General features: G+C 47.8%; 4 protein-coding genes across 7 annotated transcripts in view; 2 read left to right on the top strand and 2 right to left on the bottom strand.

Annotated features, from left to right (window-relative positions):
* The first annotated feature begins 88 nt into the window (after positions 1 to 88).
* Positions 89 to 4,221, top strand: GAL3ST2 (galactose-3-O-sulfotransferase 2). The gene is made up of 4 exons (XM_015871114.1): positions 89 to 231; positions 2,259 to 2,345; positions 2,521 to 2,800; positions 3,212 to 4,221. The coding sequence occupies exons 1-4, from the start codon at positions 107 to 109 to the stop codon at positions 4,049 to 4,051; spliced, it is 1,332 nt and encodes a 443-aa protein (XP_015726600.1). The 5' UTR covers positions 89 to 106; the 3' UTR covers positions 4,052 to 4,221.
* Positions 4,222 to 4,684: 463 nt separating this feature from the next.
* NEU4 (neuraminidase 4) lies at positions 4,685 to 7,851 on the top strand. Of its 3 annotated transcripts, none has more exons than XM_032446553.1 (4): positions 4,685 to 5,533; positions 5,850 to 6,055; positions 6,130 to 6,385; positions 6,539 to 7,851. In XM_032446553.1, the coding sequence occupies exons 2-4, from the start codon at positions 5,855 to 5,857 to the stop codon at positions 7,429 to 7,431; spliced, it is 1,350 nt and encodes a 449-aa protein (XP_032302444.1). In that variant the 5' UTR covers positions 4,685 to 5,533; positions 5,850 to 5,854; the 3' UTR covers positions 7,432 to 7,851. The 3 variants fall into 3 exon arrangements, with proteins under 3 accessions (XP_032302444.1, XP_032302442.1, XP_032302443.1); XM_032446551.1 differs by having other exon boundaries at positions 5,707 to 6,055; XM_032446552.1 differs by having other exon boundaries at positions 4,685 to 5,577.
* A 276-nt stretch (positions 7,852 to 8,127) lies between these two features.
* TM4SF19 (transmembrane 4 L six family member 19) lies at positions 8,128 to 11,830 on the bottom strand. 2 transcript variants are annotated; one of them, XM_015871119.1, is made up of 5 exons: positions 10,095 to 11,830; positions 9,374 to 9,557; positions 9,177 to 9,254; positions 8,542 to 8,708; positions 8,128 to 8,453 (listed from the first exon to the last, which is right to left on the bottom strand). In XM_015871119.1, the coding sequence occupies exons 1-5, from the start codon at positions 10,226 to 10,228 to the stop codon at positions 8,228 to 8,230; spliced, it is 789 nt and encodes a 262-aa protein (XP_015726605.1). In that variant the 5' UTR covers positions 10,229 to 11,830; the 3' UTR covers positions 8,128 to 8,227. The 2 variants fall into 2 exon arrangements, with proteins under 2 accessions (XP_015726605.1, XP_015726604.1); XM_015871118.1 differs by having other exon boundaries at positions 9,374 to 11,830.
* A 154-nt stretch (positions 11,831 to 11,984) lies between these two features.
* UBXN7 (UBX domain protein 7) overlaps positions 11,985 to 27,744 on the bottom strand; it is a 20,914-nt gene continuing 5,154 nt past the window's right edge. Inside the window, exons 5-11 of the mRNA XM_015871112.1 lie at positions 27,266 to 27,378; positions 22,304 to 22,450; positions 21,847 to 21,937; positions 20,738 to 20,865; positions 19,908 to 20,301; positions 19,112 to 19,191; positions 11,985 to 18,073 (exon numbers count right to left, since the gene is read on the bottom strand). Coding sequence (XP_015726598.1) covers positions 17,912 to 18,073; positions 19,112 to 19,191; positions 19,908 to 20,301; positions 20,738 to 20,865; positions 21,847 to 21,937; positions 22,304 to 22,450; positions 27,266 to 27,378 — 1,115 coding nt within the window. The 3' untranslated portion in view covers positions 11,985 to 17,911. The remainder of the gene's footprint in view (positions 18,074 to 19,111; positions 19,192 to 19,907; positions 20,302 to 20,737; positions 20,866 to 21,846; positions 21,938 to 22,303; positions 22,451 to 27,265; positions 27,379 to 27,744) is intronic.

Below are 27,744 nucleotides of genomic sequence, written 5' to 3'. Positions count from 1 at the left end.
TGCAATGCCATACCAGAACGGTTCATGGCTAATTGATTAACTTCCGCCCACCGCTGAGCCACTCCCTTTGTCCTCACCTGTCCCAGCCATTTATAGCAGTGATAGGATGCTAGAATTAGAGGCACACTCAGAGCTGCGGGAGGGCATTAACAAAAGGAGTTTGGGAGCTGATTTGCAGAAGAGATCCTTTCCAGCTCGTGGCAGCATGAAAACCCATGGGCGTGCTTCAAGGTAAGGGGAGAGGGAGGAGAAGGCTGCGGGCACTGAATTAGCATTAGTGGTTTGCGGGGAGGTCTGGTTCAGACGGCTCAGATAATCCACATAAGTGGTTAATAACCTATAGTTAGTTACAGGCTGCTCCAGGTAGAGATTAATTTTGCCGTGTGTGTGTCTTCTTGGATCCCAAGCCTCTTAATTTGAAAGAACCTCGTCGTGTTGGCGCGGCTCCTTATAGGGGTGTGTTATTTTCAGCTTAATCCAGATAAACCGAAGGGTGTCCCACCTTAAGGCGTGCAGTGCACATCCAGGTACTGCACTTTGGCTCCGTGTGTCTTCAGTCAAGCAGTGGTGGTAACAGGGGTGCCCTGAATGCACCGTGCACCAGGCAGTGAAGTGGGGGTCAGTGCCACCAGGGGACAATTACCCTCTCAGTTCTGCTTGGGGACACTGGTTGTAAAGAGGCAGTTCAGCTTTCCTTCTTGTTGCCTAGGGTTGGTGATCTTGCACATGACTTGCACTCGGGATGCTGTAGGCAAACACTGACTCAATTGTCCCAACAAACCATTTGTGTGCAATCTTGTGCTTCCATTTGTTTTATGGCATGTCATTAGACACCCAGTTTGATTGTTGTATTTTGATGTGCAGCTCCCAGTTTTCACTTTGCCTTCTCCAGTATTCTGTTATCACATCTACCTATGTCCTTCCTGCTCATTAGAGCCATCAGGAGACTATGGAAATGTACAGGGCCTGGCAAGGACGCAGGGCTTGGCCAACTTTGCTCCTTCCTCACAGTCCTGCTTCTTTGGTTCTACATTCAGACCTCTCAGGTTGTACCTGGAGCTGAATTACACCAGGTTACACTGACAGAGACAGAGGGTTTCAGGCACAACACGTGGGGGAAGTGATTGGAAAAGCTTTGGAGAAACTTGCCTCATTTCTGCCCCTCCGGTGTCCATCTTTCTTTCTGTCTTTCAACATTTCATCCCAGTGTTTGGCATTGGGATTCCACCAGCGCTCTTTCCCAGGACAGAGAGCACTCCTAGGAAAACACAAGTAGTTGGGATTGCCTTTTAACTACCCAAATGAGGCAGGGGAGTGCTGGCTTCCTGCTGGCTGGGCAGGGGGAAACCATGACCATGATGGTAAACAGGACTGTGTCTTCTCAAAACCCAAAGCCCAAAGCCAAACCCATCGCATTTTGGAGACTGTGGCTGAAAGCGTGGTACCACGTTAAGGAAGGGTCTAAGATCAGAGGAGTCAGATCAAGTTTGGTGGACATCAAACCTCCCAGAGAGCCTATCCAAGTCCTGGTTAGAATGAACCGATGACAACATGGGTGTTGCCTAATTAGTGCTGGGAAAGGCTCAACTCTGTTCTCCAGGCAAAGCGCCGGCAGATGAAGTGACCAATCCATGGCTCCAGCTCTGAGCTCAGGCAATTTAAAGCCTGGCCAAGGGGAGAAAATCTGATGACAGCACACAGGAGGTGTGGGTGAAGCCGAACATGAGAGCCTAGGCTGGGAGGAAGAGTCATCTGTTTGGAGAATAACTAGTCTGTTAGAGGCCATGTTATTCATCAGCCTCCTATGCCAATAAGTCCCTGCTGCCTTGACAAAAACAAATCTATTGCAGTTTTCCCTTTTGACCACCATCTTCTGGAGTGTTGTCATGGCATGGCACACTCAGACTTCCCATCAAGGAAACGCCCATAGCTCCTACAGAACGCTCATTTTCTATGTCTTGGTGGCTGCTGAGAGACACTCGGGGAGAATAAACTGAGCAGACAAACTCTAGGGCATCAGAAGATAAAACAGAACAAAAGAAAAGAAGGAACAGTTTGCGTGGGCCAAAATGTGGGTAAAATAGCAATTTCTCTGTCCTGCCTCAAATCCCAGAGCTGCAGGCACGGATGGTGCTTACCAGGTGGAAATTGTGGCCCCAGTGACAGAAGTCATGAGGGCAGCATGCAATCTGGTGGTTCTCATTTGGGGTGAGTTGGTCTTCAAGATAGCATTCATTGAAATTCTGTTCTCTTTCCAGGTCTATCAAAAACCTCCTCTTTGTCAACCTGTTCCTGGGACTTGCCTTCCTGTTGGGATTCTTCCATGCAAGTAGCAGGAACCACCTGTAAGTCTTATCAGAGCAGGAGCAGCCAGCTGCTTGACTTGACACACACGGGGCAGCGAGGAGCTAATCTGTGGCGCTTCAATTAGCTCCCTTGATTTAAGCTGATGCTGCCAGGTCTAAGAGATGGGGTATGGCCCTTGAAGGGCTGTTTTCCCCATGTGTTGCCTCCCTGCAGATTCCAGAGGAGCTCTACAGAGCTGCTGCCATCCCCCACGCCCTGCCAAGCCAAGACCAACATCATGTTCCTCAAGACACACAAGACAGCCAGCAGCACCATCCTCAACATCCTGTTCCGCTTCACCGAGAGGTACAAACTCACTGCTGCCCTCCCTGCTGACCAGCAATTCCACCTGGGTTACCCAGAGAGATTCGTTGCCAATTTTGTGGAGGATTTTCAAACCCAAGGGCAAAACTACAACATCATGTGCAACCACCTGCGCTTCAACCCCACTGAGGTAAGAGCCCCGGCACACGTGGAGAAACTGAAGGGGGACTGATGTCGCCTACCTGGGTTTGTGCAAGGCCTTTGGCATGGTCTGTCATCACATCCTTAACTCTAAATTAGATAAATATGGATCTGAAAGCTGCACTATCTGGTGGATAAGGAATTGATCGGATGGTTGTAGCCAGGGCGTTGTTGTCAATGGTTCTATGTCCAGATGGAGGCCAGCAATGAGTGGTGTCCCTCGGGGGTCAGTACTGGGAGCTGTGCTCTTCCACATCTTTATCAGTGACATAGGTGGGATCGAGGGCACCCTCAGCAAGTTTGCTGGTGACACCAAGCTGAGTGGTGGTCATGCTCAAAACGTGGGCACATGAGGATCTAACCTGGCCTAACAGCCCTTCTTCTTCCCCCTTGCTCACAGGTGCACAAGGTGATGGCAGAGAACACCTTCTACTTCTCCATCCTGAGGAACCCCATTGCTCTGCTGGAATCTTCCTATGTCTACTACAAGAACGTAGCTCCTGCCTTCAGTAAGTCCAAAGATGTGAATGAGTACCTGGCATCACCCCTGAAGTATTATCATAAGGAGGATTACAAGAGAAACATCTACTCCAAGAATAACATGTGGTTTGATTTCGGCTATGATAACAACGCAGAGGACAATGACAACTATGTCCAGTCTGTCTTGGATGAGACCGAACAGAACTTCCACCTGATTTTGATAGCAGACTACTTTGATGAGTCCATGATCCTCCTGAAACACACTTTGTGCTGGGATTTAGATGATGTGATTTACTTCAAGCTCAATTCCAGAAGCAATGAGACTGTCCAGGCCCTGACTGCAGAAAGCAAGGAGAGGGTAAAAAAGTGGTGCTCGCTGGACTGGAAGCTCTACCTGCACTTCAACCAGAGCTTCTGGAGGAGGATTGAGGAGACCATAGGGCTTGAGGAGCTGGAGAAGGAGGTAAATGGGCTGCGAATGAGACAGAAGGAACTGATGGAGACCTGCCTCTTGGACCAGGAGGCTGTGGTGAAGGCTCACATCAAGGACAAGGCTCTCTTGCCTTTCCAGTCAGGGTCAGCAAATATCCTCGGTTATAACCTCAGGCCAGACTTAGACAATGAGACTCTGAAAAAATGCCAGAAAATGGTTATGCCAGAGCTGCAGTACACGTCCTACCTCTACTCCCTCCAGTACCCGCACAAGAAGAGGAAGCCCATAAACTTCCCTAAGCTGTGGAGCAGTTCCCAGAAGACGTAGTGCTCTGCACTGCAGCTCAAGCATCCCAATGCTGCAGCCCTTCGCATCAGCCAAGTGTGGCAATGAGACTCTTGCACAGGATGGGGAGACAGGGGGTCATTTGAGGGCTACCTCTACACAGTCTCGTTCATTCTGTGAAAAAAAAGAAAGTCATATTTTATTTCTTTATATTTACTGCCTCTTTCATTGTATGGATGCCAGACCTTCCAAAGGGCACAGCCCCTTCTGGGCACTGAGACTGCAGCCACCACATACTTGGACCTTCCAGATTTGCTGAGGCTGTAGCAGCTCCCAAAAGGCCTCCAGGCAAGGACACAGCTGGGTAATGAGCAAGTCCATGATGCTGCTGTCACAGCAGGGGACTGTACACACTGTAGGGGACAGCCGGGTGCTGCTGGGCACTGGTAGGCTCTCAGGCTGGGCTGGGCTTTCTTTCCACTTAAACATTAATCGTCAGCTTAATCATCTTGTTTGCATTTGACCTTTCTTAATAGAGGTTGTTGTTTCCAGGCTGGTTAAATCTCACTAGAGCAAATCATGGTTTCCTGCTTTTAGGAACGCATAAGAGAAGGGATGAAGGGAAATGAGGACTGGAGTGTGCTCAGGAAAGACGGCATTGGAAGGCACAGGGGTATGGGAGAGGAATGAGGGTTCCGGGCTGGCAGCATTGGTGCTTTAACACCAGCAGAGGCTTTGCCACATTCTGTTGCTCCCACAGCCAAATTCTCCCCCACCAAATAGGAGAGGGGTCCAGGGAGGCACAGCACTGCTGGCTTTGGGCATCCACTTGTGATGGAGAGAATGAAACTCCTGGGACTTCTGCATGTGGCCAATTCGCAGGGAGCACAGCAGTGCCAAACCCTCCTGCGGAGTGACAGCTGCAGCGTCACTGCCATTAATGATTGCCATCACACCACAGCTGGGCTTGGCACTGGTTTCTAAAGCCTGTTGCCAGCTTCTACCATGCCTGCCTCCACATACGGTGTAGGATTTCAGGTTTAACCAGGGTGCCCACCCTGCCATGCAGGGCAGCAGTAAGGGATGTGCATGGGAAGGTTTTGGGACAGTTGTGGCACAACTTGTTGATGAGCAGTTTATTCCACACTGCTTCATTCAGGTGTGCAAGGCACTGAGCTGCCAGGCGGTGAGGGGGCCACCATGGGCTGTTCTGTTGGCTGGAGCAGGGCAGGCAGCAGAGGGGATGTCAATGCAAGGCTATGGCAGATCCAGAGGCACCAACACCGCTCCCTGGCTGGCAGGAGGGAAATAGAGGCAGGAGGCACATCCCCTTGGCATCCTCTCCCCCCAGCCCTGAGCCCAGACACACACGGAGGGGCCCAGGCTCTGGCTGCCTGATAATGGTGCCTTTGTGCTGCTGCTGACTCAGGGCTTTTTGCTGGGCCCCGTGACCCATCGGTGGGGGACACTGCAAGGGGAGACACAGCCGGCAGCAGGGGACAGGGCTGCGCTGCGCAGCACCGGGTGAGTGCCTGAGCTTTACCTGCAGGGTGCTGGGCAGAATGCAGGTGAGTGCCCCAGCTAAGAGCACAGGGCAGGCAGCACCCCTGGGCCTTTGGTGGGAATGCAGCAGAGGGAGGGGCTGATGGGATCCTAACCCTCAGCTCAGAGGATGGCCCCTCCATTTCCCATCCCAGCCCTGGCCAGCCTGGGTTTGCAGAAACCTCTTCAACCAGCAGCATGGAGAGCAGCCTTCTCTCTTCTTCTGGCAGCGTGCATCTCCCCCATCCCCTTTCCCCGGTCCCCATTTGGTGGGGGCTGCCCCTTTTGTCCCCTGCAGGAACCATGGGCTCCCGGCACTTCCCTGCCCGGACCGTGCTCTTTGAGAAGGAGTCCACCGGTGTCACATACCGTGTGCCAGCCCTGCTCTACCTGCCCTGTGTGGCCAAGCTGCTGGCCTTCGCCGAGGAGCGGCTGAGCGCCGACGATGCCCACGCCAACCTGCTGGTGCTGCGCCGCGGCACCGTCTATGGCAGCTACGTGGAGGTGGGATGGGGGCCCATGGGGGGGGGGAATGGCCCCAGGGGTGCTGGGGGGCTCATCACTCCCTCTCTGAGCAGTGGGAAGACATGCGGGTGCTGGAGACGGCGGCACTGCAGCACCACCGCTCGATGAACCCCTGCCCGCTCTATGATGAGTTCACCGGCACCCTCTTCCTCTTCTTCATCACGGTGCTGGGCAGGACACCCGAAGCCTTCCAGATCGTCACCGGGCAGAACGTGACCCGCCTCTGCTGCGTCACCAGCGCCGATCAGGGCCAGAGCTGGAGCAAGGCCACCGACCTGACCCAGCAGGTCATCGGCCGGGCCATCAAAGGTAGCACTGTGGCCCTGCAGGGCAGTGGGAGGGCGAGCAAAGGCATCAGGCTGCAGCCTGTGCTGCAGGGTTGGGGTCCAGTGAGGGTCCAGGGGCAGAAACGTGGCTCATGATGGAGGGGACCACTGGTAATGCTTGTCCCCCTGTCCCCAGAGTGGGCCACCTTCGCGCTGGGCCCAGGGCATGGGATCCAGCTGCGCTCGGGCCGGCTGCTTGTTCCTGCCTACAGCTACCACATCGACTGCAAGGAGTGCTTCGGGCAGCTCTGCAAGACCACCCCGCACTCTTTTGCCTTCTACAGTGACGACCACGGCCAGGGCTGGCGTTTTGGGGAGTTCATCCCCAACCTGCAGACAGGAGAGTGCCAGCTGGTCTCGGTGGATGAGGAGGACGGTTCTAATGTCCTCTACTGCAATGCCCGCAGCCCCCTGGGCTTCCGCGTCCAGGCGCTGAGCACTGATGATGGGGCTGTCTTCCATGGGGGGCAGCTGGTCCCACGGCTGGTCGAGCCCCCACACGGCTGCCATGGCAGCATCATCGGCTTCCCCGCACCTTTGGTGTACGGCTCTCAGCCCCGCTCGGCTCTGCAGGCACTCCCTGCCATGGCTGCTGGCAGCGGGACTTCAGCGGGACCTCACAGCTATGCATCGCTCCAAAGGGACCCCAAAGGCACTTCTGGGCCCTTCTTCCAAGCGCCGACATGGGTGCTCTACTCACACCCCACCAGCTCCATGTCACGGGTCAACATGGGGGTTCACCTCAGCACCTTCCCCAGGGACGCAGACAGCTGGACTGAGCCCTGGGTCATCTACGAGGGTCCGAGCGCTTACTCAGACCTGGCTTATATGGAGCTGCCCCACAGCCAGTTCCCCGTCTCTGGTGGCCCAGCCATCGCTTTTGCCTGTCTGTATGAGAACGGGAAGCGCTCGCCCTATGAGCAGATCTCCTTCAGCATGTTCACACTGCACGACGTGCTCCAGAACATCCCCCTGACAGCCGCAGTGCCCCGCAGGAAGCGCAGGAGAAGGAGCTGTTGTGTCTCCTAGAGCCACCTGCAGTGCTCCTGGCAGGGGATGGCAGGGACAGAGGAGGACAGCTACCACCGGTGGCCAGGCTGGAGCTGGTGGCACCTGCAGGCAGCCTGCCATGAGCCCTGCAGCACTGTGAGCTGTGCTGACGTACACCAGGTCAGGAGTTGGACCGTGCTGAGGGCTGCTGTCCCAGAAAAGGGTTTTATCTAATTTTTATTGCTAATTTTAAGTAAGTGATGGTTGGGCTTACACGCTCATGCTGATATGACCACGTCATCCCAGTGCTCAGCCATCGTCCCTCTGTCCTACCACCCTCACACCTCCCTTCCTCCACCTCAAATCCTTCTGAATAAATACCCAATTCCTCATGCCGCTCTCCTGCTGCTTCCATCATCATGTGAATTAAAGAAGTGGTTCATTGCTTTCCCAAACACATACAGTGAACCAGATACCTTTGGAACCAGAAACCATCCAGACGTTGTCGTGAGGGGTATGGTCAGTGGGAATGCTGGGATGGGTTGTGTTCAGAGTCTTTTCAACCTTAATGACCCCATGAGATACACATTGAGGGGCACCAGCCTGATGTGTGAATTATGAGGGACCTGCACCCCATTTCCAGCACTGCCTCTCCTCCAGCACACCTCTATCCATGGCCCCAGCCCTGTCCAAGCTGGGAGCCCGAGCTGCCCCATCACATGAGGGACAACCAGCTTAACAAAAATAAATTAGGCTTTTATTTACATACGTGGCTCAGGTGTGTTGTGGAATGGAAGACATGGGCTGAGCAGAAGCGGTCTGCTCTCACGTGGTCTCACCTGACTCCAGGCACACGGGACAGCCCTGCCTCCTTCCCCTCGCAGAAGCCGCAGAGGCACCCGGCGCAGCCATTGATGATCTGCAGGAAGGTTAGCAGCATCTCAGCAGCACTGATAAGCAGCAGGAGGGAGAAGAAGGTGACGTGCCACGCCACGATGCCCACCGGCTCCAGGCAGGTGCTCCAGGTGCTCGGGTAGAACAGGTAGGAATCCGCCAAGCCCCTGTGCCATGAGAGGGAGGGGATGAGCCACACGAGGCCTTCCCCTCCATGGCCCTCCTTTTGCTGCTGACAGTGTGAGGGCTCTGTACCTGTCGCCAGGTGTGTCCACGAAGGGGTAGTCCCAGACGAGGCCATTACTGGGTTCAGTTGTGTTGTAGAGGCAGAGGGGGCCGTCGGTCAGGCCCAGCCCCGAGAAAAAGAAGCAGGCGGCAGAGCCCAGGAGAGCCAGCTTGGAGAGGACAACGGAGAGGAAGGCCTGCAGGGAGCGTGGGGGTTAGAGATGGGTAGAAGAGGGCAGGGAGGAGGAGCCCGTGCTCATGTCCCGACCTTCAGGAGGCTGGGCATCACACAGCATCCCACTGCGGGGACATGGCTGAGGGGACACCATGCAGCGTTCCACCATGGAGCCAGAGGGCAGGTGGCACCATGCAATGACTCACTGCGTGCCCATGAGAGGTGGCCTTCCCCAGACATCCCACCGTGAGGTTACCACCACATGGCCACAGCAGAGGGGACACTGTGCGATGTCCCTCCACAGGACAGTGGAGAGGACACCATGCAATGTCCTACCACGGGGACACAGCTGAGGCGGAACCATATAACGTCCCACCAAGGGAGAGGAGGCACCCTACAATCCCTCACCACACACCCACAGGAGAGGGGACGCCCCACCACGTCCCACCCCGCACTGTTTGGTACCACCTCTATGCTGATGCTGACTTACATTCCGACGGGTGCCGCAGTCAGAGCAGCAGGCACATCGCCATCCCACAGCAGTGATGTGGGTAGCTGCCAGCAGCACCTGCAGGAAGGAGAAAGTGGCCTGAGGGGACAAAGGGAAACACGAGCAGGCCACCCAACGCTGCTCTGTCTCCTTGCTCTGTGCATGTTGGAGGGTGCTGTGCAAGACACAGCGCTTACCATGACGCCGCCTCCCCAGGTGCCCGGCATGATCTTTGCCCTCCTGCTGATGTGCCCATCCACCAGGTACTGCCAGGCCCCGCCAGGGAAGAGCAGCAGGATGCTGGCCAGCACGGAGAGCATGCCCAGCACCAGCAAGCAGGGGCCCACAATGCGGCTGCATCTCCCTACACACATGACCGACCTGCATGGAAAAGAGAGGAGGAGGCGGCTCTGGCTTTGCAGAAGCAGAACCCGTGGGGTGTTGCGTGGTTGTTTCCATGGGAAGAGCTGCATCACAGCCCCACTCCTTTGGAGGAATGGGGCTCCAACCCAATGTGAGGGCACTGCTGCTGGGAGCTGGGAGCTGCAAGGCAGACCACCAGCTCCACCACCCATCCATCCAAGGCGGCTCTATCTCCTTCCTGCTTTCCATCATTCCCACCTTGGTAACAAACCCAAGATCTCTCACCCTTCCTGTTGTTCTACCAGAGCCAGGAGGGCCCAGCACTGAGTCCATCACCCCTCTGTAGACCTCCTCCTCCTTCCCTGGAGCTCACCCAGGGGGCTGCTCCCACCTCAGGCCTGCTGCAGGGACTTCTCCTCCCCCTCCACTGCTGCCCTCTCCCTGGGGGAATCTCATCCCTCACTGAGCTCAGAAATGACCAGCCAAGTCCATGGCTTAAAGCAAAAGGATTCAAGCAGTGTCAGCAGAAACCATCCTGCTTCCCTCCTGGTTTACCTGGGAGCAAATCTGGTAGAGACGTCGGCTGCGTGAAACCAGAACTTCTCACCCTTCCCCAGAGGAGCTCCGTCCTTTAAGAATGCTGACAGGCATCTCCCACGGGTGCTATTTATCGTGTCCATCCCGGACATCCACCCACTGCATCAGTCGTGTCACCATCATCCACACAAACACGCAGCTCATGAGGAAGGATGACTCCCTCCGCACGAGGCAGCCCCCACCAGCAGCACTACTGGTTTCCTTTACAACGGAACTGTCTCAAGGGAAGCAGATCCAGAAAGCAAATGAACACAGGAGGAGCAACACAGCTCCCTGGGCAGGGAGAGACCCACCAGCCATGCAGACTGCAAGAAAATACATCAATTCTTGCTGTTGAAAGTCCAGCATGGATAGGAGTCCTGCATAGGACCTTTAGCCAGTGGAGGAATACTGGTAAGTGCAAATGGTATTGCCCAGCTTGGTTCAGAATGGCTTCTTCTGCTTCCAGGCCAACTATAACAGGGACACTGAGACTATAAAACCTGCCTGAACTGCACTGTGCCTCCAGAGAAATAGAAAACGGAGCTGTAGCCCTCAGGCTCCACATGGCAGATGAGCATTAAAGGGTACGCACTCTCATGTAGGATGCCTGACAGCAGGGAATAATTCCATTTCTCCTTTCTCTACTTATGCTGAGAGGAAGCATTTTTCAGTTAACAGGAAGAAAATGTGTTGCAATCTTATCTCATGTCCTCTACGTCACAGCAACAAGCTTTCCACACAGGATGGTCAATCACACCTCCCAGCCACTCAGCATGAGACGTCAACCAGATCTTTACCCCAAGAACGCTGATCCTTACAGCCACTCCCGGTCCAATTCTCTAATAGTAACCAAAAGAAAGACCTGATTTTAGTGTGGGATGGAGCAGCTTCACAAGCACCACGACTCCCTCCTTAGCATAGCACATCCCCCAGCCCATGGTTCAGCCCCCACCCACATTCACATCCAGTTGAGCTCGGTGTCTCTCCTGCTCCTCCTGGTAGCATCCCATAACTCGGTCTCCACCACTAAAACTTACCCACAGGTGGGAACATTCACTGCCCAAGGTGACCTGCTTTGATCTGTGCTGAGTTTGGGGTGAAAACCCAGACTGAAGAAACACGAACACGCTGCACCTGTGCAATATGGCGTTTGCTTTCAATTCCTCAGATATTTCATTAAATCACTGCTTCACATGAGGTAAACCAACCCCATTAAAAGGCAGAAGGCTGAAAGTAGGATCTGCGGAAAGGAAAAACACATGAAAAAGAGGGAGTGAGATACACCTTATGGATCCCCCAGGTCCCTGCCTGAGCTGAAATTGTATTTTCAACTCGGTCAGAACGGGAAATGTTTTCTTAAGCTGGTTTAAGAGATCAGTAGAAGTGCAGAAGCAAACCTCACTCACAGACACCGGAGTTGGCTCCTTCTTTACCACAGCAGGGTGTGTGTGGGGGGGGGCACATGCTGAAAACAGAAGACTAAGTCTCTTCCAACATTGCCCTGGAGCACAACAGCTTCCTTCGGATGCCAGGATCTTCCCAAAGGGTGTCCTCACTCACCTTGGAGCCTCCCCTCCTGAGAAAGCTGAGGGTTTGGATGTGCCAAGCCAAGCACATTTACACTTCTCTCGAGTGCATGCTGGAAATGAGTGACAGGGAACACCGGTTTAAGGCTCCAACACTGACACCTATTCCAAAGCTTTCTGGGGAGTACGAACAGATTAAACAGTCAGATACACAGAAACAGGGAAGTCCTTCATTTCCTCTCCTTCTACCCCACGAAGATTAAACTCAAAACCTCTCCATATAATGCAGGGACAGGCTCTAGTTAGAAATCAAACAAGAAACCCTCAGGAAATGAAGAAATCTAGTGAAAACAGTTTGTTTTATTTCCAGGATCAAATATTACAATAGGACATTTACATATATTTATAAAAAATGCAGCAGTTGTGTATATAGATCAGAGGTTTCCTTGAGTTTGGTCCCTCCCAGCACAGTGAGCTGAAATCACCCCAATGAATTCTCTCCCTCTTCCAGCACTGAAGTTGCATCATTGAAGGAAAAAGTGACGAGTGTAAAAACCGGCAGGCAAAGCCCAAATTTGGAAACTAAGTTCAGCCAGGAGAGGACACAGCCTTGCTAAGAAAGTCATCTGCTGTACAGCCCAGTGTCTCCAATCAGACACTGTGCCTCTGAGGCGTGCTTTACACAGACTGGTTTCATATCAAGCTGCTCTATAAAATAGCACCTCGTCCCCCTGCTCCACCTCCTTCCTCTCCAGCTCTGCTGCTCCCTAAAATCTCAGCACCATTTCACAAGTAGATACAAAATCGCTCTTCTTTGCACTGCAGACACTCACAGTCATCAGTGACCAAACCCCAAACTTCTGCAGCTATTCATAACACACCGGTGTCAAACAGAAGATCAAACTGAGGCAAGCCGAGGCACTCATGTTAAGTGCCACATCCTCCAAGTACAAGTATGTGTGTGTATATACACGTATATACATATGGCTCTATTTACGGGAAGGGGACAGACACTAAGCACCTCACGGGCAAGAGGAGATGAGATTAAAAGTCATCTTGCAGCACAGCACAGAAAGGGAATCCATTAACCTCCAGGCTTGGGAGCAGGCAACAGGATGCAGCGAGATCTTGCTTTCAGAGACAGCCCCTGCGAAGCTGCCCTCACAAAACAACAGGCTACAGCTTGTGTAGACCTTAACAGCCATCACTGAAATGTTTCTAGGCTGACTCTAAATGCAGCCACATGAATTTCCAACAACACAGACGGCCAATACAGGGCTCAGAATGTCAGTTTTGCATCATATTTAGGACAAAAGCTACTCCACCTACAGAAAACCGTTCCTGTTGAGAAACAGCTGGACAAGGCATACCAGTCTTCACAACACTCCTTGCTGTCCACCCAGATTTCAGCTACCTCTCCTCTCTTTGGCATACGGGGCTATTCCTTATTACCAGCTTGATTACAAAGGGATTAAACAAGGACAAAGCTGCAACAAAAAGAAAGCAGTAACAAGTCGTTACTTCAAGTTCCTTAAATGACACGCATCCTCCCACCCACAGGGACTTTCCCACCCAAAGGCAGATAACAGAGACCCACATGGTTTGGAAAAACATCAGATGCATTTTGCCTGTTCGTGTCAGCATTCACCAGCTGTCAAAATGCAGCTGAAGGGATGATGGTGCTTTCCTGCCCCACAAGGGGTGGAGCCTTGTTGCTCTTGAGTTCTTGCAACCCAACCCTATGGTCCAGCCCTCAGTGAGAACAAACTGAGTGAGTCAGGACAGAGCATCCCAGCCAGCAGACAAGGAGTTCCCCCATTCTCAGAATTAACCTTTTCTATTTCGTTCCCACTAACTCAGATGTACTTCAGGCAAGACGTTTTGAACAGTCAGAAGGCAGGACAAGCAGTAAAGCACACAACTGCATGGTAGTCTTCTAAGAAGCCTATCTGAGAACCCTTCAGCAGTGAGGTTTATTCATTAAGTGCTAACCAGCAGTGAGGTTTATTCATTAAGTGCTAACACCAGCTGCCAGTTTCTGACAACAGCATGCGTACAAACTACAGCACCCATAAATGTAGAAGCTGGGATGACTTGGTGCAAAGGACCACGTACACTGACACTGATTCAGTTAATTAATCAGTTAATTTGGTGAGCTGGTGCATAACCAAAACGGCCACCCTTCTGTAGATTGCTCTGTTTTACAAAACTACTACACACACACACTTTCAATACCAAGGTGGTCAGCTTATCAGATTCTTCACCAGGAAGCATGACGTTATTCAGTCCATAAAAGTCAGAAATATAAAATCACAGACCATGGTTAAAAGCCTAATGAAAACAACGCAGGCATGCCCAGCAACCTGTGACACAGCCTTCAGATGCCCTATTTCCTCCAGGAGGGAATGTACCAGGGTTGAAGCTGGATGGTCAGCCTAGCTGAGAGCAGGTACCTTTAGGAAGAGCCAAAATCCTTCCCTGGACCTTTGGAGGTCTGTGAGTGGGAAGGCAACAAAAAAATGTGCTGACAGCAACTGGCAAAGAAAGCCAGGTACAGCTGGTAAGTGCTCTGTTTCTGGTTGTGACTGTAAAACTAAGCCAGTTAGACTGTAAACATCAAAACAAAAAACAAGCTGGATGAAGAGCACATGCAAAGGCTTCACTGCAAGCAGCAAGAAGCTGCAGCTTGAAGCACGTTAGCTCTTTTCAGCTCCCTACCCACAAAAGCCTTCCACAGTCTAAGTGCACCTCTGCTCATGGCAGTCCTTTTAACACACACAAACTGGCCAAACAACACTGCAAACCACAGACACTGAGGGATGATCTGCTTTGTCCTCCCAACTTCAGCTTATTTTGCAATTAGGGATTCAAGGTGTTTTTTTGCAGCCTTGCCAAAAGCAATTTGAGCTTCAAACTTAACATTCAGAAGCAACCATGACCGAGGCTCTTTCTAAATCGAGCCCAGGTGGCTTACACCTTCCCAGTCACAAGCTGTTGCGTGCTTAGCTTAGTTAATACATTCAGCCACATTCTTCAGGCCAGCAAAACATGCTCCTTCAAACTCCAAAGAGCTCTGAATGAAACCCTGAGGAGCTGGACCCTGGTTGGTGCTGTTTCTTCGTAGCTTTCACCAGCAGAGAAAAGCTGGATGATGTGAGCTGTGGTTGTTTTTACTGGGGTGAGAATAAGGGGGAAAAAAGGGAGAGGAATGAGGAGAAGAGGCATGCAAAGGGACACTTATCCCTTCAAGACCTTTTCTCTCTGCCTCCAGCTCACAGAGCAAAGCAAAAGAAAACTAAAACCCCAGCATGCCAGAGAAACAAAGAAACTGAACAACAGATCAGCTCATTATTTCTTGGAACAGAAGAAATGAGTAGGAACTATCACAATATAATTCTGAGTCCATATCTGAAAGAAAAATCCCATTTTTAATGTAGTTTCTTTTTTCCCCCGCATTCTTCATTTCCTGATCAGTTATAAAAGAACTGCTATTTGCTGATAAAAAGCCAAGAAACAGAAAGAAAAAGACAAGAAATGAAACAAAAGACTTTCAGTCTTGACGGCTCAGGAAAAAACCCTGCCACAGCCAAGTGTGACTTCTGGTTCCTTCTGAGATGACTGAACTGCTCCTGGCATAAGAAAAGCGATGAGAAGCTAACCCAGAACCTTCGTGTTTTGGATCTGACAGCATGATCCTATAGCTAAGCACAGATTAAAGAAAGCTGTGTCAGCTCCACAGCTTCTAGTCAGAATGGGAGGCTCATAATATGGGGCCATGCTGGTCTCCAGCAACAGAACTAAAGCTTGTGCTCCTGCCTGCAATGCGGTTTTCCCTCTTTCCCACTGCTGATGCAGCTGTTAGTTATCTTTTACATCTAATTGCTGAAGCCTCAGCCTAGCCCCATGTACATTAGAAAAACTGGGGAGGAGGGTCAGAAGAGAAGCTACCAATGAAACAGGCATAGGACTGAAACAACAGAGTCAGTTTTGTATGTTTAAGTTCACTACTAGGAAAGCTGATGTGGAACAGTGTGCTCAGAACAGATGCAAACCCCACCCTGGCCAGTACTGAGATCCAGCCAGCCACAGCTTGAGAGACACGAGTGGAAGTGCAAAGGCTCCCTGCTGTACACAGGCAGGCAGCAACAGAAGAGCAAGAAAACTCAACACACTCCCATCTCAGCCTGCCTGAGGGACAAGAACATCGTGCTGATGTCAGGAACTGTTTCCTGCTGGCAGCCCACCTTCATTTCCTTGCAACAAACCATTGATGAGGAGGCAGCAAGTTTCAAGGTAACAAACACCAGAGAAAGATATTTCAACTGGAGAGCTGAAGTTTCCTAACTTGAAGTATCATACTTGCACAGAATGGGTTTCCTTCTGCCCTACTCTCCTATGCCAACGTTTGAGACAAGAATTTGGATACCCTAGAAGTACTACAGGTATCTTTCAGTTTAGAAGTGCTGCTGCTGCTCCAGAGGCCAAACACCAACACTCTCACTCTTCTGCAGACCCTGTCATTCACCTTTTAATGCTGCAAAACAGCCTCTGTGAAAGCAGCTCTTTACAAACCAAAACTGGCATCTGATGTCACATCGCTCGCTGATCAGGAAAATGTCATCAGATCCTGTTTTCATGACACTGTACCCTGCAGTGGAATGCAAAGGTGTTGATGCAGAAGGAAAACAAATTTATACAACCATATGATTATATCATGGGGAACACAAGACATCCTCTATGGCTTTCTCTATTTAAAGATTCAGAAGGCTGCTATGAAATTAAACGCAAAAATATCTTGAAAAGTTTCAGGCTATAGAACACTTCTGGCCACTGAAGTCACATGTACAATCATCTGACAGTTACAGAAACAGCTACAGCAGGTCTCATATTCCTGCTTCCACCCTGACAAAAAATGCTAAATTGGATTCTTAATTGTTAATAAACAGACTGAACATCCATCACACAGATGGCAGTGGTAACTGACTGTTGTTTCCTGTAACCTATACTGTACCAACAAGTGACAAACAGCTCCGTGCCTAGGTGAGACACTCAGTGTACACACAGGATGTGCCTGTATGAATCCTGCTGCCAGCTCTCATAGCTGAAATGAAAACACAAATAAAGGAGTAGTTTTCAATACATCCTTCCAGATTTAGTGGTAAATGACAGCAGATTAAGATTACAATAGCAGCCTGGAGCTGCCACCAGGCTATGAAGTCTTTTATAAAGCCCTAATTCCTTCCACAGTTTTGACAAGGCTATTTATGGTTTGAATTAATGACAGGAACCCTGCCTAGAACTTGCTGTCCTGCCCAACTGAAGTCTGTGCTCTAAAACCACTAATAAATTAATCACCCTTGGTGCAGCAGTGACATACAGAGAGGGAGGGAAAAAAGCCAACTACTTGTCATGTTTACTACACGTTTTCCACCCTCCCAACATCTTTACCCAATCATGGAACCACGCCACCTTCTATTGTCAGCTGTAAAATCCCGAAAGCAAATAAAAAAGGGAGAAAACAGACAATAACCCCCTCCTTGCAGGGAGGAGTCGGTGCTGCTGCAACAGTAGACACAGCTTTTCAAGTCTTTTTTTGTTTTGGAGGGTGAGATCCTTGTTTTTTTCATAAACAACAACAAAACCTGCGTTCACTGGCAGCATTTAAAGGATGATGAAAGCATACATGCAGCCCAGTAGCCCATTAGGTAGGGACAGAGCATCGTGCCACAGCTCCTCAACTCCTTCCCAAAGTAAGTTTCAGCAGACTGCTAGGTAAGCAAATCCCCTTAAGAAGGCTGTAAGGTTAATGGAGACCCTTCACATAGAGAATCAAAGGAAAGATCGTACTAAAGATAACACTCTCTCCTTATAGAGAGGTGACTCAGTGCCTTATCACACTGTATTTTCAAATATAAATTAAATGAAATGGAATGAGGAATAGCAGTGAGAAGGGTGTGTGTATTATGGCCACTCCAAGTCCCAGCACACTGGATACATACATAGATCACCGTTCTACTTTACCCCATGAAAACAAAGGAAAGACGTTCTTCCCAATGCTCTCTGCAGGGCCCAATCTGAGAACAAAAACAGAACTCCAAACACGCTCAATTGTTGCTAGAGCAGAAGGGGAGAAGAGAAAGAAGGGCAAGACAACTGCCTGCCTGATTTCAGCACTGCAATCCTATGACCCTCAACTGCATATCAAGGAGTTGGTGTCCTAGGCAAAGAGGAGAGGGGAGGAAGGCTGGGAGAACTCAGGCCACGGTGCTAATTCCTCTCCTGCACAAAGACAGTCTCTTGAGGACACAGGCCTGCCTCCTGTAATGTGATCTCATAGTCCAGGTGAGAGAGTTTCCTTCGAGGGAAGTTGGTGAGGAGTTCAAAGCGTTCATTGGGGTATCCTTTTGACTGGACATGTTTCACAAGAGCCTAGAGAGGAAGAAAGGCAAAAAAAGCGTCATTCAATTAAAACAAACAACCCACAAAAAGTGTCACAAAACTATCCCAGTTTCCTCTTAAAAGAGAAGTTTGTTATCACCGAGAAGGGAAATTTGCATGTAATACACATCTCAGCTTCTTCGCTATATAACTTGGTCCTTGTATGTCATAAAACATAGAAGCTAATTACCAAGTGATTCCTCACCTAACAGATTATTTAATCAGAAGGAAGATATACATAACAGTACACTAATATAAGTAATATGAATTTGGGATGATGGGGTATGAGAAAACCCAACAAGCAGACACATCAGAAGGGCTAATGCCCAGGCTGCACAAGAGAGATTTCCCAAGCTAATCAGCAAACACAGCAGATGAGAAGGTAAAATAGGAGGTAGACAGGACAGAGAAATGAAGATTGGCTGAAGTACGGCAAGGAGTACAGTGAGAGAGAGCGAAACTCAGGCAGAATGAACAGTCATAGCACTGCTCCAATGTCTTGGGGTATCAGTGCAGGTGGAGCACCTGAGGGGTGATACAGCCGTACAAGTGATGGACTGGAAGGACATGGTTTTGCCTAAGTTAAGATTACTTAAGAGATATTATAGAGATGATTGCTATGACAAAGTAAGAATGAAAGCCTGACAAAACAAAGCAGTTTCCTACAGTAAGTGTCCCTCAGAATTTATTTCAGCCTCAGAACTTCATGTCGACTTCTGAACTGACGTTTGGTATTAAGAGAGCTGATGGTAGATCTATTTTTTTTTTTTTCTGTTTAAAGCTTTCACATAAAATAGTAAGGACGAAAACATGAGTCTGAAACAAGGTCAGTTTCTACCTGGAGTTTTGCAGACCAGGTTGTGTAGTCTCATTTTCTTCAAGAGTTGTAAACATTTCTCTCATCAATGTCATCATTGATGAAAATAAATGATAAATTTATTATTTATTATTATTATTTAACAGAAAAATAAATTCTCCATTTTCAGCTTTCTCATGCTCAAACAAGGAATTCCAATTAACCACACTCACCAGAAGTTTAGCTTGTTCAGGCAGTGAAATTTGTTCTCTCTTTCCATCTGGATACCTTAGCATCAGCTGTGCCTTTGGTCCTAGTACAAAGGAAGTTACTACAGGTTAACAAACAAGGCAGCTGAATTGAGCTTTCTGTAGGTAGGTGTTGGTTGTGACACACTTTACTGCATAGAAGAGTAGGGTTAGGGACTGGAGACAAATACAAAGCTTTTTAGCACACAGTATTTCAGTCTCTGAAGAGATACTTGTACTGCACGTGTTCAAAATATACACAAGACTTAGCAGAGTTCACAATAGTGACCAAAATCAGTCTGGGTTCCCAGAGAAAAGTATATTGCGCTACCTCTGCCTTGGAGATCATCTCACAGGGCTGCATCCCTGCTCATAGCTGCAAGGAGTAACACAGACTCCTGGGATTTGTTTGTACAAGCACAAGTCCAGTCTCTCAAGGCAGACAAGCCAGGCACGAGATGGAGCTGACATTATTTCACTTCTACCGCACTGGCAGAAGCCCTGTCACAGCTGCCTGCATGTGAATTTCATTCAACGATAAGGTCTCAAACTAAGAAATGCAAGTTCAGTGAGAAACATGAGATCATTGCATCAAAGTGTTTGCAAAGCGAATCATCCAAACATCCAGCATCAAGGAGGGAGCAAGACAGAAGGAAAGGTTTGGCTTTTCAAAACAAGGGCTGAAACTATGCTTGTCAGGGTTTAACAGTTTTCAGAACAAAAGCAAAACATAGGCCACTATTAAGAAAAAAACAAAAAGCCAAAGCCTGTGGCCACTCACCATTCACATCTAGGCCCTGCAACGTACTTCCAGGCTTGTCAGCTGGCTCCTCCGCTACCCCTGCATCAATGCAGGGCAGTACTCTATGATTTGATGTTGTCCCAGGCTCAGTCCTTGCAGGGGGTTCAGGCTGAGGCCTCCGGATCTCCTCTTTTTTATACCCCAAGTCCTTGTGTGGAGACTTCCTCAACTTGGCAGGATTCTCCGATTCCTCCTCCTCCTCAGATCCACAAACAGAAATGAACTCTTCACTTCCAGAAAAAAGCTCTGACTCAGATTCCTCATCTGATCGACTCTCCTGCTTGGCTTGTGAGGAATCAAAATGTGTCTCCTGTAACGAAGCTCTGATGGCAGCTTCCAGCTGGCTGTCCTCACTGGCATCAATGAGGCTCTCCTGTTGAACACAGACATAAGAAAAAGGCATAAAAATACTTTCAGACATACTGAAAATCAAGATGATATCAAACGTTCCAAAGGGAAGCTACTAAAACTGTCATGAACAAATGGCATGGAAAGCCTGTCATTCTTTAACTGCTTAATGATTCCTCCTTGGAGCTTCACATGGAGTAATGCATCTTCTCCCCATACACATACAATCCTATGACTGTTAAGCCCAAAACAAATAATGTTAAGTGTAAACTGCATAGCAAAAACAGCTATCGAGGTAGAAAACACTCCCTTAGTGCCCCACTTTCATTTTTTGCATACTCTTCCACTAATTCATTAAGCCTGTTTGTACACTACTGAACTGGAAACCAGTACAGCTGGATACAGACACAGCAGATTTTCTTTCAGGTTAATGCAGTCTTCATAGAGGGCCTCCTACTTACCGAACGGGAGCATTTCTGGGGAGGGTTGGTAGAATGCCCATCCAGCTGCCCGTGCTCACTCAGGAACCCGGTCACTTGGTCCAAGAAAGACGTCACGTCCAACTGGTGCCACTCCACTAGTTTCTGGCCTAGGAAACATATAGCATCATGAAGTCTATTTTCAGCAACAACTCCTGAATGACTGCAGTGCAGCTGTCAAAAACATCAGTTCACTTCTGTGCATGTACTATGCAGAAATCCACATCTGTGGGACTGTAGATGCCTACAGGCCACCATGTAATATTAACAGAGCTTCCTCCCTCTACCCCCTTGAAAAGCCTTGTTTTCAGTTCTGGATGCATATTTTCTCAGAAGAGAAAGGTGAATCCAGAAAGGACATCAAAACCAAAGAACACGAGACACTAATTTTGATGAAGAAGATATACATAGAGTCTGCTTTGACTCTGCACCTTGGTAAACAGCATTTGCTTCCATTAGTGCTAAAAAGAATATCTTAACTATTGCTTCAATTCCTGAGAAACGTGAGACCAAACCATTAACACAGTAGCCTACTATGATGACAGAAAAGGCAAGAGTGTTGGCACACAAAACAGAAAGGTCCAAAAAGCAATGGACAGTAGACATTTATTGTTTTTTTGACTGAACAATGAAATTTGAAAGTTCAGATGCAATGTAAGAAGTCATCATTAAGCCTCATTTAGTTACTGTGACAGGAATGGGACTGCAGATCTGTATTCATGTCATGGGTAAGGGACCTGGCAAATGTTTTAAGGTAGTTTATCACAAGATTTCAAGTTGCTTTTATAAGACCATTACCAAAAATACGTTGATTTTGGAGTTTCACCACCAGGTGGTACTATTTGCAATTTCTCCACAAAGTACTCAATAAGCTGCTCCAAGTACCATAATCAAAAACAGCATTTCAGAGAGGCTTGGGAGTTTTGTTCCTTTACAGCATTCATAAGTTACTATTTCATTTCTTCAGGGACAAACACAGTAAAACCCTCTGTAAACCCTCTGGGTTCAGTTGCAGTGTAACACTAACACTGCCAAAGATGACAGCACTCTAACCCAAAACTGGCAGTCCAGGTAACTGTCACTTATCTTACCTGTCCTGGGATCCAGGATGGAGACATAAGGGAAGTCTGCTAACTTATAAAACTGTATGTACCTCTGCCCCTCCTCACTGTCGTGATACACCTACAAAACAGCACATTGAAAGCAAGTTACTGAGTGGAGAGGGAACACAAACTATCATGAAAACGGACCGAGTTCTTCTCTTTTTTGCAGTCCATGCAACAAATGGTAAACGCAAGTCTCAGCAACTTCTGCAAGTTGAACATGCACTCCTAACAGTGTATGTACATATTAGTGGTCAAGCACTAACATTTTCAATCAGAAGTAAAAGGCTGCTTAGGCATTAAAATGCACACCCATAATCTCTGTAGTTCTCCAGTAGTGCCACTCCAATCAAAGAAGTCTGTCTTCACTGTCCCACCTGACTGGACATCAAGTTATCAGTGAGGTTCCGTTAAATTCCCCACCCACAGAATTCTGTGATTCTACCTGCCAAAAAATGAAGTGTTCCCGGATGATGTTCTTCACAGCCTCATTGCTCCAAACATCGCGGTTCAGACACTGGCAAGCAAAATCTTGCACGTTCTGAATGTTTATCATGAGCCATTTGTTCTGCATCTGACCACACTCTTTGGCCTGTAAGCAGAGAGAAAAGCTTCATTAGCTAACACTGAAGAGCAAGACACAAACAGCGCCAGCAATGATCAGTGATGGCTTCTAACAGTGTCAGGACTTTCACCAAAACCCCTTGAGAGTGAGAAAGTTGGACCGAGCTAGAGCAAAGGCATCCACAAAACAGAAGGCAGGGCTGAAAGACCTGCTTAAATGAGACTGGTTAAATTACAGAATCACAATGATGAACAGAGCTGCTGGAGTTCAACAAGCCAAGCACAGAGAGGGAAAAGCAGCTTTGGCAGTGGGGCGGGGGAGCAAGTTGTGGGGAAAGACACTGAATTAAATACTTGTTCAGGGAAGAGTGTAGTCAACCACACCAATCTGACAACAGAGGAAAGACCTGCTCACTCCAGAGATAAACCTGTGGATCACCTCCTACTTAAGCAGACAACACAGTTGACAGAGGATATGCATAAATGCAATAGGACCTCCTCTCTTGTTTGGTTTTCTGTTTGTTTTTTCCCCTCTCTCTTAAGGTTTTGAGTTACGCTATTACTGTGTAACTGCCAAATTCGGCATCCTTTTTTGATGCTCCTTATCCAGACTGCAAGTTGGGAGGAAGACGGGAAGGTGCAGGAAGAAATCTTACTGGTTTGAGTCACAAAGCTGGCATAGTCTGATTGCTTGGTGGCAAGATAATGGTAGGAGTTTGATCAAGAATGTAATTCTGATCGCTGAATTGCCATACCTGTTGAAAAAAAGAGGGCTATATCAACAGCAGGAATGCTCTTACCACCTGGAGAGACTGGAACTAGCAAATGAATGTCCCTTCCTTTCTCACTCTATATGCACTCTCAAAAGTATGCATATATTTACATGTCTGCTCACTATCCTGCTGGCAAGGCACCTACCAGCAAATCCAAGTAATTTGAATGTTACCAAGGATTTTGCTGGTTTTGGTGGGCGTTTGTTCCCCAAACCAAAGTTTTGAACTTCAGATGGACTTTTAGCCAGCGCACCTCAGAACAGTCAGCCTGTCTGATGCAAGACAGCTGCATGATCCCCATCCACTCAGCTCAACAAAGTGTAAGCCTCCATGCATTTGGTAAACCAGTAAATATTAAACTAGAAGCTTGCTCACTGCTCAGTGGACCTTGGTCCATAAAATACATTGGCACGGCCAAAGGACCTGCAGACAATTTTTGTTTTATACAAAGGAAAAATGTTACAGGAAAAAAAAAATATGACTGTAGAAACGTGGAATACTCATTCTGTTCTCACAGGCATCACTAATGTTACCATGTGCGTAGCCTGTATTTGATTTCCAGAGGGGAAAAAGGAGGCAGGTGACACCTGGGTAACTGATACGGTTTTAAACACACTCATCATGCTTTTGTTTTGAAAAGATTATCTTGAACTAATGGGAGGATTTGAGAACTAATCCTAGGGAATCTGTTTTTGATGAGGCCCAGAGGTACCACTCAAGATTAAGGGGAACATCGTCAATATGCAGCTGCAGTTAATCACATTGCCTTAGTCCTGTGCTCTACTGTAATCCATATGTGAGTAAATGAAGAAACTCAGAAATATGTAACTAGCATACCTGGAAGTGCATCTCACTCTTCTACACTCTGCATATTTTTTTAACATTATAGAAAACCTGACTCCTCCTCTCCTCCATCCAGCTACTGCACTTGAAAGGGTGCAAGCAGGAAATTCCACAGGTAATATTTGGAAAGATGAGTTTTCAACTGTACAGCAGGTCCAGCTCCTGAAACTCCTTTTAACTTCCTTGTAAAAGCAATAGGTTTCATGTTTAACATTTAAGAGGACAACAGTTACACTGCTACCATCTCACATACACATATAACCACGCTCTTACATAGATATTAGTTTGCTCTAAGGGTAAGGGGGTGCAGAGGGAAGAAATATTTGGGGTATAGAGATTATATTGGTGGATCATTTTCATCAGTGACCACAATAACATTGCAGGGCTCAAGAGCTGGTTTGCATAGCCTGCATGCAACGTCTGCTGGCACTGTTTACTACAGCAGCACCCAACCACCACCACTTCTCCTTCTGTGAGGTACAAGCACCTAGTACTTAAACAGCACCCAAACAGGGTAAGAGCAACTTCTCCTTGCACGCATTCTGATTCACACTTTAGATAGCAGAGTAGGAGCTTCCAAAGAAAGAGGCAGTGATTCCTAAACACCACATGACAGATACAAAAAAGCCATCCACGTCCCCTAAATTCCCCCTTCCCATTTTATAGGCATCCTCATTTTTTCTTCATCACAACTTAGGGCAAGAAACCAGCAATCCAGCCAAAGTAGGGAAAGTTATTTTACACTCACAGCTGACTCCCAGTGGAGAAACTCTATCTCATGTACTACTAAAAACAATGTCTTCTTTCATTTGATTTTCTGAACCATGTGTGGTTTATACATTTTGTGTGGTTTTTTGTTTGGCTTTGTTGAAATTCATTGCTCTCCTTCAGTGGGCAGAGGGAAACAAGGAAGCTGAGCCAGCATCTTGTGAGCTTCCAGACATCTCCTAGTTGAGCATAATTCAGTTTGGGTGATAAGATAAAATCAGAATGAGAGATCTGCCTATCAAGATACATCCTATTTACACTACACTTACAGTCCTTGCCTTGGTCAGCACAGACCAGGTTCTCTCCATCACCCAGCCACTCCCAAGCCAATGGTACACCAGCACACATAGTCTAGCTAGACAGTGTAGAAGCACTGTATGTAAAAATAATTGCACTATTCAAATACAAAACTAGATCAGCTTCTGAACAATTGCTACTTGCTTCATAAAAGCAAAAAAAGGTTTTATTTACTTATTCTTAGCAGGTTCCATGTTAAAGAGATGATGGGTGTGAAGCTTGATAGACATCAAGGCTCAGTTTTACAGTCAGGAAACGTCAGCTAAAATCCCTTGTGCAATCTGAATTGACCCTCAGCAGTTTCATTTCAGTTTCTCTGAAATACTGTGATAGGAGTGAAGGGACAGTTCACGTTAACATCTTGCTGGTGTATCAGTCATTTGCCTCTGGTTTACACGGCCCCAAGCCACCAGCATAGAGTAACTAGCAGCCAGTGGCTCAGTTTTCGATGGAGCTGAAGTTAAACATTAATGAACTTTTTATTAATGAAACAGCAGCTTTTCACATCATACTGTTACGGTTCTTCAGTGCGTTTTGTTATTTATTTTTCTTGCATTCAAAGGAAAATGCCTCTCATTTGGCACAACTGAGCCTACTTGCTATGGAGACCAAAGTTAGATCACCCTAACAGACACTGAGCAACAAAGATGCATGAAAACCTTACTAAGACCAGACACCACTATTATTACTGAGTTTGAATAACATCGTAAGTTACACAATGCTGGCGGAACATTCTTGCATAGCACTCCAGAGCTTAGAACACACCAATCATTCAAAAAACAACACTCAATGTAGCTCTAAAATAAAAGTGGTAGGGTTTAGCCTTCCTTTAGTTATTGTAGGTGTTTATCTAAGTGAACAGAGAAGGAAGAAGCAAACAGCAGCTTGTTAGAACTGAATTTTGAGGAGGATTCTGGTCATGGGATTCATAGGAGGCCTGAATTTGTCCCAGGCTGAAGCAGCACAACAGCGTACAGTCACACAAAGTAAAATGGAAAAGGTAATGGGCCACAAACTGAGAAGCTAAAGATCATTTTTTCAAGGAAGTTTTGAAATGAAGAGTAACACATGAGACATGGAACTGTATGAGAACAGAAAAAAAGCAAACACGAATACCAGAAAGCAGACATCTCTTTGAGTTACTGCAAAGAACAGGACAAGGTGTGTATATACAACGGCCCCCCCTCCCCCCTTTTTTTTTTAAACTTACAAGACTGAATGACAACACAACCAGTCAGTTATGTCATCCTCTGAAACTAAGCATGATAACAGCAGATGCCATAGTAAGTACTGCTAAGGGTCTTAATGTGTTTTCAGTAAGACATTAGGAAATACTAGAAAACAAATTCCACAGCAGAGATTAGAGTGCAGCTGCTGACTGCGTATACACTTCAGTACAGAGCAGCACTGGCTGTTCCTATGCAAATTCCCTTCATTGGTCCCTCAAGCCACAGGTTCACTATGTTCCCAAACCAATCCATACAGTCTCTAATGACTGCTTACATCCCTAACCCATACCATAACTAATTCTGACCAGATCCATAAAGCTGCCTGCACAGATAGAAAAGGTGATACCTGAGATCACTGGAAGCCAACAGCCCCCTTAGCTCTCCCCTTCTTAAAGGGGCAATCTCTCAGACAATTTTTCCATCGCCACCAGAGGCAAAGGACAACCACTGTGATTTTGTACAAGAAAAAGTCTTTGGGACATAAAGTTGTGCATTCACAACAACACCACACACAGACACTTAAGTAGCTTGGGTATCAAAATTATTTAGCCATGTTATCAAAATTGCATGAGCTTCTCTCAAGGCTATGTTGCAAGCTATATTATTGCTCCTTGCAAAGTACTTTTCCTCACCAACCAAAAAGCAACCTTACTTCAGCTGCTTCTGGATCATGCAAGAGATTCAGTTCTTCCATTCTGGCCAGCCTCACTTGTATACAGAAGTGTTTCACCAAGTGTGATTTGCTGGATTGGCATTTAAACATAATAAAAATGTGATCTACCATTGTTAGTTAAGACCTTCAGAGGTAGTGTATCAAATATTTACCACTATGGGTATGGGTCTTTTAATTGTCCTACATACACAGCTTAACAAAGGGCTTCCACACTGCACGCAGCCACCACAAAGGGAACTTACCAAAACTTCAAAACTCACCGTCTCAAAGCTGCCTTTGTGCATCAGATCAATGGGAGGCCTGAAGAGGTCTGCTAAGGTAGTGAGTTTCTTATCTACTGCTCCTCCATTCCGTAGCTCCTGTTCCTGTCGAACTGCACAGCCCCAAGAGGAAACAAAGCTGAGTTAGACAAAATACTCAAAAGATGTATTTATAGTTGAATATATCCCCATACACAAAACTTTCCTACATATACATGATTATATAAAATAAGGTAAATCACAGAAACCGCTCACCTAAAAATGCAGTGGTATAATGCATATTATGGAACCAAGTCAGCTGAAACGATCAACTACAACATGACCTAAAGCTTTCCAGTTGTGAAAGGAAACATCAGTGGGCCACAGCACACAAACCATTTCTGAGCAGATACTGGATCCCTACGGGGACAGAATATACCTGTGGCATAGGCCTGGGAGCCAGGAAGTAACATGGGCTTTTATGGCTAGGGCCATTTATT

Source organism: Coturnix japonica, chromosome 9 (genome assembly GCF_001577835.2).
Source record: "Coturnix japonica isolate 7356 chromosome 9, Coturnix japonica 2.1, whole genome shotgun sequence".
In the NCBI taxonomy this organism is placed as follows: Eukaryota; Metazoa; Chordata; class Aves; order Galliformes; family Phasianidae; genus Coturnix; species Coturnix japonica.
Note: the sequence above shows the minus strand (reverse complement) of the source record. Positions and strands in the feature narration are given on the sequence as shown.